General features: G+C 33.3%; 1 protein-coding gene across 1 annotated transcript; it reads right to left on the bottom strand.

Annotated features, from left to right (window-relative positions):
• Positions 1-18: 18 nt before the first annotated feature.
• LOC102582254 (protein trichome birefringence-like 14) lies at positions 19-5,674 on the bottom strand. Its single transcript, XM_006342331.2, has 6 exons — positions 5,443-5,674; positions 3,561-3,779; positions 2,507-2,653; positions 1,912-2,070; positions 1,420-1,615; positions 19-975 (listed from the first exon to the last, which is right to left on the bottom strand). The coding sequence occupies exons 2-6, from the start codon at positions 3,703-3,705 to the stop codon at positions 147-149; spliced, it is 1,476 nt and encodes a 491-aa protein (XP_006342393.1). The 5' UTR covers positions 3,706-3,779; positions 5,443-5,674; the 3' UTR covers positions 19-146.
• Between the last annotated feature and the right edge of the window lie 2,969 nt (positions 5,675-8,643).

Below are 8,643 nucleotides of genomic sequence, written 5' to 3'. Positions count from 1 at the left end.
AAACCCCCCCCCCCCCCCATGTATCAAAGCTGAATCCAAGTTGTCAAGCTCCAATTGCCAAAATCTTCCAGACATTATTCAATTCATGCTGCAGCAGTGTTGAAGAGATCAATGTTGAAGCACTGTTCCTTGCCGGTCTTGCAATATTAAAGTTGAGCAAAAAGAACTTCATTCCATGTATCTGGAACACCAGGCAAGCACCAATGCAAACAATCCTGCACTCCAGGTGTTGATTTGATGCTGTATCGAGATATATGACCTTCATCTCTCAGCTGAGACAAAGCTGTGATGTCCAAAAGCTTGACAGCTGTTCCTTTTACCGCCTCTGCTGCACCAGCATCACTAGATTCATCTTGTAGAACCTCCTTTCCACCAGAAAGTGGAGTGGTGTTATCGCAGGTGCCTCCAGTGTTCCAATCTCCATTAAAAAAATGTCTGGGCGATATAGACCGGTAAAATGCTTTAAGACCAGGGTATTTTGGCAGCTGCGAGTCTACCCATTTAATGATACTGTGAATTGTAAGATTCTTGGCACCATTAATATCTGCAATTTTCCTGTTCGTGTTAGGAACACCATCCACATACATGACCCACCGGTTGGCGTTAAGCTTTCCTCTATTCCAATGGTGTCCTGTGTTTAGCACAAGGACATCAAATCTGGGTAGGAAACGACTTAAAAATGCAGGTGGACGATCCAGGTGCATGGCATAATCAGTAAGAGGGTTAGAGGCATTAATGGGTGTCAAGTTACACAAACTAGCAGACCAATAGTAAAGAATAGTTGTTTGGGTCCTCGGAAATCGATAAGCCCATCCATCAGGTCGTACAGCATGACGAGCCTTTACAAGACCATAGTCACGTCCCACGTCGAGAACATCAGGTCTGTCTTCACCACCAGTAATCATACACATAAGCGACTGGAATTGTTGTCTGCCAAGAGAATCCCCAATGAAGGCCAGAGTTTTGTTCTCCATCCTGGATCCACAACCAAGTTCAGAAAATTCCTTGTATGTAGAAAGAGTGAAGTCAATTAAGTATCACATGAAGACTTGAGGAAGAGAGAAGACAGTGCAATATTTCTATGCAACAAGAAACTTAGACTTGGAAACATTGTCCAAAAAGAATTTTCTCTATTCAGACATTACAATGTGAGAGAGATGAGGACAACAGGCACTACATAGAGGAGTTTCACAGTCACAATTTCTTGCAGTTTATGTGCGATATAAGTTCTAATCTGTTGGGTTCGCTCAAGCTCACTCTTCTGCTCTTGGAAAATACATGACAAGACATGGTAGGTACAGTACTACTAATGCCACTCAGAAAAAGAGAGAAGGTTCTAATAGAGCTCATAAGAATTTTTCTTAGATTATACACATTGCAAGCATCAGATGGTGATCAGTTTCATTAAAAAGAACATACTTTTTCAGGAATTTAACACCTGTAAACTCTTCCATCTCGCAATCCCTTGGTCTCCAACGTAGTTTCTCATATTCAAAATCCGTACGCTGTGTCAAGTGGCAAGCCCACATGGCTGACAACCACCGCTTGCAGTGAAATCCAGAATATAAAGGCCGACTATCATCTGTGACCCATCTACCTTTAGCATAATTACAACCTGGAAATTAAGATAAGGGTATTAGTAACTAATTACTTACTAACCGTTGTAATTAATTCACCAAACAATTTAAGGATAGGTCGCTTGGCAAACAAGGCCATTTTTCAGATTATCCAGAACCCAAGAAGGGTGAAAAATAATTTATACAAGGAAAGAAATTAGGATTTAATTCAAAGACAATGTAATCAAATGATTCAAATCCATCAAGATTCGAGTTTTGTGAACATTAAGATAAAATCTACAGCTAAATGACATCAAAGAGCAGGAAACAAAGAATCAAATAGAACGATAATCACCATGATCTTTTGAGTCAGATGTCATATTTTCAATAGCGATGCCTGCAGAATTCAGTGGAGCAGCGACTTCGTTTTCCTGTTCTCTTGAACTATATTTTTCTTCCAAAGCTTTTAAATCTCCTCCTTTTTGGGTAAAGCTGGGAGGAATACCTGCACTTCCTGAAAAGGACCATAAAAACATCAAGCTGTGGAGACTAGAGATCGCTTAACCTCAATGGTATCTCAGAGTACAAAGATAGTATAAAACATGAATAGGTCACAGTGAAAATAGTTCTTTACTGCATAAAATAACACTTTAAAAAGGAAGCCCGGTGCACAAAGCATCCCAAGTTAGCAGGGTCCGGAGAAGGGCCACACCCCCATAAAACTCACACTTTGGCAAACATAAATCAAGTTGAGGAGCTGGAAGCAACAGATTCAGCATACAATAAGCAGATTAGGAGCTATTTTATTCATACAACTCGGGAAGAGGGAAGTTCCTATTTCTTTTAACTTGAAGGACAGAAAACTGACACATTACTTTACTATTACTGCTAATTCTTCATGATTTGAGGCGCTCAGAAAAAATGAAAGATAGTACTCGAACATACTGTACCTTCAATCTCAGTATTAGTAATCGGTTCTTCTGTCACCTTATCCTTCGTAGAAGAGTTCGAAATGGAAGATTCAAAGTTCACATTTTCTTCTGATTGCCCGGATCTATTTCTTTCTCTTAAAACTTCTTCATCTTTCACTTTATAATCTGCAAGAGAAACAGAGAATAGATAAGTAGGATTTGGCAACATTCCCATCAAGTTCTTTACTCTGTCACAATACTACTGTCCTTTTTTGGTTTGTCCCAAAACAACTACTTACCTTAAAGAGGAAAGATTGTTTCTCCCTCCAACATTTAAATTGATGTCAAACCATACTATATTTTATTGTTTCAAACTCGACGTGACATCCTATCGATTAACATTCAACTTTTTAATATTTGAAACATTATGTTAAAACACTTTTGCACCAAACTGCATAAGACAACTTATCCAAACATTTCACTCTCAATACCTAGAAAAGTCAAAATAGGATCTTAATGGGACATATCCACTGTGGGGAATTTAGATTAGTAGCCTTGTTACTTAAAGTTGTTGAAGAAACAGATGATATCATTATTTACTGGGAAAAAGTTGAGAAATGAAGCTTTATGTTTTAGCATAATTCAAGCAGATCAAGCGGGTGAGAGGTTTCCACAACAAAGAAAATTATTGTGCAAAAGAACCAGACAAAACATGCAAGAACCACAGCTTCTGCCAAGTTTCATGTCATCTCAACTCAAATACAGCAATGTGATCCGGCATAAATAAAACACCTTTGTTTATATAGACATGATTTGTTCTGGTACCTGCCATCTACAATGGCTGCTCCAGTGGTATTGGGTTTTATGCAACCACTGGCTCGTAAGCATCTCAGTAAAAAAATGCTCCTTACCACTAAACATATACAAAAAGATTTTTTTTTCACAAAAATAAAACAGGTTAAACAGCCAAATAACAGCAGCTTCTACGACTTAATATACACAACCTTATCTTGGGTCAACATATTTGCTAATTCAAAGTGGAAAATGAACTACCAATGGTATGGAAAATGTCAAAAGAGAATTTATGCCAAACCTGGAGAAATCTGGAAGACACGATCTTGAGATGGTGTCCAATAAGAGAGAAAAGGGCTTTTCACGTATGCCAAAATAATAACACTGGCGCAGACAAATCCAATAAGGATGAGAGAGATCAGTGGAACCTTTAAACCTCCCTTCATCCTCAATTCATAGGAACTTATGTACTTGAAGTCATTCCACCATAGTGGATGTTGTGTTCACTTCAGTTTAGTATCTGAAATAGTTGAAAGGGAAATGTTTGAGGCAAGATTGAAAATACTGTTTCTGGTGTAAAAAGATTGATTAGATATTCAAGGGACAATTTTAGACTCCTGATACAGACAACAAAAATTTACACAGAAATATTAATAGGAAGACACCTTCATGACAACATGATAGACAATAATTTTCTACTAGCCACCAAGGCTCACAATTCTGCTGTAAAGTTTGTCAGAGTTAATGAAGTACAAATACAAGCTTGAAACAAAAAATTAGTAGAAGTGATAGAGAGAGAGTAGGAGAGTGGAATTAAAAGGAAACTATCACTCTTACAGTTACCCTCTCTTCTTATCTATGTAGGGGGTGATGAGGGTGTTGTAGGAAAAAGATATTGTAGTAGGCTCACAGTAAAATTAAGTCCAAAACTACTTCTATGTCCCTTTATCACCAAATAGTATAGATATGAGATGAAAAACCTTCTTATCATTTGAGATGCCTTATATAGAAAAACCTTCCTTTGTAGGAAACTACAATCAAATTGTCAACACTTGAGATTCCTCCTAGATCAACAGCAGATATCTTTCCTTTACTTCCTTCTCCATATCCCAGAGCCCTTTTTGGGCTCCCCCACCTAATTTCATGACCAAGCTGACCCTGACTTTACCATCTATAAGATCTTTCTAACCTCAGTCCAACCCTGCATCTTAATGTTGAATACAATTAGTTTCTCACATCTTGAATTTTATTATTGCAAACTACGGAGCAACTTCGGTCTTATAAATCTTTTCAATGCAATTTTCCCTTTGCTCACACCATAGCACCTCTCTTTGTTGCTCTCTCTTATTTATCACATTTTCTCTTACACTTTCTTTCTTGATTGCTCACTTCTAGCTTGATTTCATAACTCAAAATGGCCACCTCTATCTATAGGTGGTGATGGAAGCATTTAGTGAGGGTATATGCTGCTCTCTTCTAAAATATTACTAAGTTATGTTGCTTAGATCCTCTGAAAATGTCGCCACTGCGTGTTCCTCAAAAAGTTATGCATTTTTGGAGTATTTGACATGAGTCCAGCTGCATTTTTGGATAACTACCTATTTCTAGAATTCTAGAGTTGTTCTTTGAATTCTCATGAATTACTTGAATATTCTACAGTCATCTGAACATCAAAGAAATAAAATTGGTTTTGTTTCTAATCAATTCAGTTTTGGATAAAGCACAGAGCTGCTTTTTTCGTAAGGACACATCAACTACTGAAATTCTGATTGAAGCAGATTCATTGAGTGTCTTTGCCCCCTTAAGTAGTGTTAACTTATAAAGTCCAAGCTAGTTCCAAATGCTAGTAAAAATAACGAATTTTTTAACATGAAAAAATTGCATTAACAAAAACCCAGAAACAAGATAATTCGTAGATCCCTTACGAAATTACTTATCAAAATTTCAAGTTCTGTTCAAAACACATATACACAAGTTACAACGATCAAGTGAGCGAACCCTAGAAAAGAAAATACTGATGAAGATATTATACACATACACAGCACCAAATATTCAACAACAAAAAATATGGATCTTTAGAAATTGGCAAATAAAAAATTCACAAAATACAAACAGAATTACGTCAATGTGAATCTAAATACTACAATCTAGAAATGCATAACTGAAAACGCCTGAAATCTAACCTCCGAATCCAATTTGATCATGGAACAATAATTTCTTTAGCAAATAAAAAAAAAGAATTCAGTTTCGAAATATTTATGCAATAATGATGCAAAATTGAAGTTTAGAAGAAAAAAATCAACTCAGAGATATTAAGTTTGAAGATGAAGAAGATAGCTGGAGAAGAAGGAAGAACCAATGGAGAAACAGACAGAGGAGATCGCGGATACAGGAAAATGAAAGAAATTATTTATATGACACTTTGACTTTAACTTATGAATCAGCTAGCTAGAATTACGCACATATTAGAAATTACCAAAATATTTATATATTATTTTATTTTTATAAATAAATCAGTTTATTTTATTTTATATCACACATAAAATTATATATTATGTAAACTTTTAAATTTGCAAATGATTTATAGAAGAAATTTTATATATAATTTTGGGGAAATTTCGTAAATAACTTAATTAAACTTCATAGTTGTAATTTGCTAATTACAATTCGTAGCTACATACTAAAAGGAGGAGAGAGACGAGCAAAATTGGGAGAGGGATGAGAGAGGCAAGTGAAGGCAAAAGTAGAGAGAGACAAATTGTATTTGTATATATGTCATATAATTGTATATGTATAATTTGTATTTGTATATGTATAAGAGAGGAGAAAGGCGAGAGAGGGGAAGAGAGGAGAAAAACGCACGTAATTATAGCTAAAAAGGGGTTGCAAATGGTAATTAATTTAAATTATAGCTATGTTAGATTATTAATTAGTAATATTTGCTTATCCCCGTAATTTCTCCAATAATTTTAACCAACTATCAAACATGATATTACTTATCTTAAGTCTAATACATTTATCATATTTTTCCTAACTAACTACCAAACGATCCCTTATGTTATAATGAAAAGATATTTTATTTTGTGGATCTCAAAACATTTATTACAAGTAGCAAATATTATTAAAAAAAACATAGCACTACACTGATGTAAAAATGCATGTTAGTGTGCATATAAATTGATTGTAAATAAATTCGAATTAGATATGTTGATGGTATAAATACATCTAATGTAGTTTAAATAAACCAATAATACTTAGTAATAATATTTACTTATCTGATGTAGTGGTGGAATTATTTCACCCCTAATCGGAGGATTTAGGTTTGAGCATTGGGAGTGATACCGTTGAATGGACCCTGCAGTAGCATAATTTAAATTCAATCGGACTTCAATCCGCTTCCCAATAGTTTAAACGATCGACCATAAATAATAAGTAAATAATATTAAAAATAATTTTACAAGTCATTATATTATAATTTTAAAAAATATATTTTATATGCTTTTTATGTGAGGTTTCATTTTTATACATAAAGATTCATTTACAAAATCTAAAAGTATCATTTTCTTCTATTTATTCTGTAAGCAATAATTTTTTTAATTCTTCAATTATATTGTGCTTAATAAGATCAAATAAGTTAAATTTAAGTTACTGTGCACGTCGTCTTTTAATATAATATCACCATTCACCACTATGTATATTCAATGAGCATTTTAATTGGTTAAAATTGATGAGAATAAAATAAACCTATTATAAAATATCATTGGATATCCATATATATATATATTTATATATTACTCCTATATAGAAATGGGACTTAAGGACGAACACAGCATATAAAAGTTGTACTTTGTGCTGGAAATGTGATCTTGTGAAGATCTCTTCAAAGTCAAAATTATAATTTTGGTGCATTCATTGTCAGACAGCTGTACTTTTATACACTGGAAATGTGATGAAATGGGACTTAAGGACGAACACAGCATATAAAAGTTGTACTTTGTGCTGGAAATGTGATCTTGTGAAGATCTCTTCAAAGTCAAAATTATAATTTTGGTGCATTCATTGTCAGACAGCTGTACTTTTATGGCAAAACATGTCTAGCTATGTGGGATCTAGCTAGCTTTCACTTTACTTTTACTTTCTACCTTCTCCTTAATTGTTCTGATTTCTCCTTTATTCTTTTCCTCTCTTAATTACATCCTTATAATTATTCTACATGTTGTTTTTCCAGAAATTGGCTTGTGCCGTCTACGCTTGTAATAATATAATAACACAAAATTATTTTTAAAAAAACATCAATAGTTTGAAATAATTACAAACATGAGTAAGAAAACTCTTAAGAAAATAAAACTTCTAATATGATTATACAAGTATAAATCATCTAATATCTTAACTTTTTATAATAAAAGAATCTTTATTTCTAAAAAAATTCTATCATACTATATAATTTACCCCCCCTAACAAAAAGAAAATAATTAATAAAACTTACTACTGTTATAATAAAAACATCACTCCATCATAAATAAAAATAAAATTACTTTCAAATAGCTAAATAAAATATAATAATTTTTCTATTATATAGAAAGGTGAAGAAGAGGACGACCAAGGGCAATTTTGTCAACCAAAAAAATATCCAAGCTTAGTTGGGGGGCTGGTTTGAGGGTAGGGACAAAATAAATTGATTTTTTTCAACAAAAAAGTAATTGTAGTTTGAAGTTGGAAGAGAGTTTTGGAAAATGTTTTCCTTAAGTTTTGAAGGGAAGTCATTTTCCTTAAATTTGAGGAAAATGAGTTGATTTGGAAACATTTTTCCAAAAACATTTTAACCCCAACCAAACATGAGAAAATTGGAAAACATTTTCCGAAAAATGTTTTCATTCATACCAAACACACCCTAAGTGTACATTGTGCATAAAGTATTAAGATTTCCAGAAAAACCAGGCAAAATTTATGTAATTCCCAATGTATCCACCACTAAGTCAATAGTTGTGAATTGTAATGGCCACACGTGTACCAATACATTGGGAGGAGTAAAAGAAATCATTGCAAACTTACATGGCCCCATTTATTGATTTACTTTAAAAGCCTTCACATTTTTTTAAAAAAATCTTTTCTATTTTGAATGTATAATTTTTAACGAGATTTTTTCATACCAAAAATTCTAATTTGAGGGCTTTTAATCATATTTCCTTTCTTAGTGTGGTTTGATCATGAAAAAATACTGTGTATTTTATTTAAGAAATTTATAGTTGAAGTCGTGTTTGGTTAAATTTTATGCAAAATATATTTAGAATTTAAATATATTTTTTCTAAAGGCATAATACATAAATATGTCATTTAATTTGGTTTCATCTAATATCTATGTCCTTCATTTTTATATGTCCATA

Source organism: Solanum tuberosum, unplaced genomic scaffold, assembly GCF_000226075.1.
Source record: "Solanum tuberosum cultivar DM 1-3 516 R44 unplaced genomic scaffold, SolTub_3.0 scf00037, whole genome shotgun sequence".
In the NCBI taxonomy this organism is placed as follows: Eukaryota; Viridiplantae; Streptophyta; class Magnoliopsida; order Solanales; family Solanaceae; genus Solanum; species Solanum tuberosum.
The sequence above is the reverse complement of the archived record's forward strand: the minus strand, read 5'-3'. Positions and strand labels throughout refer to the sequence as shown.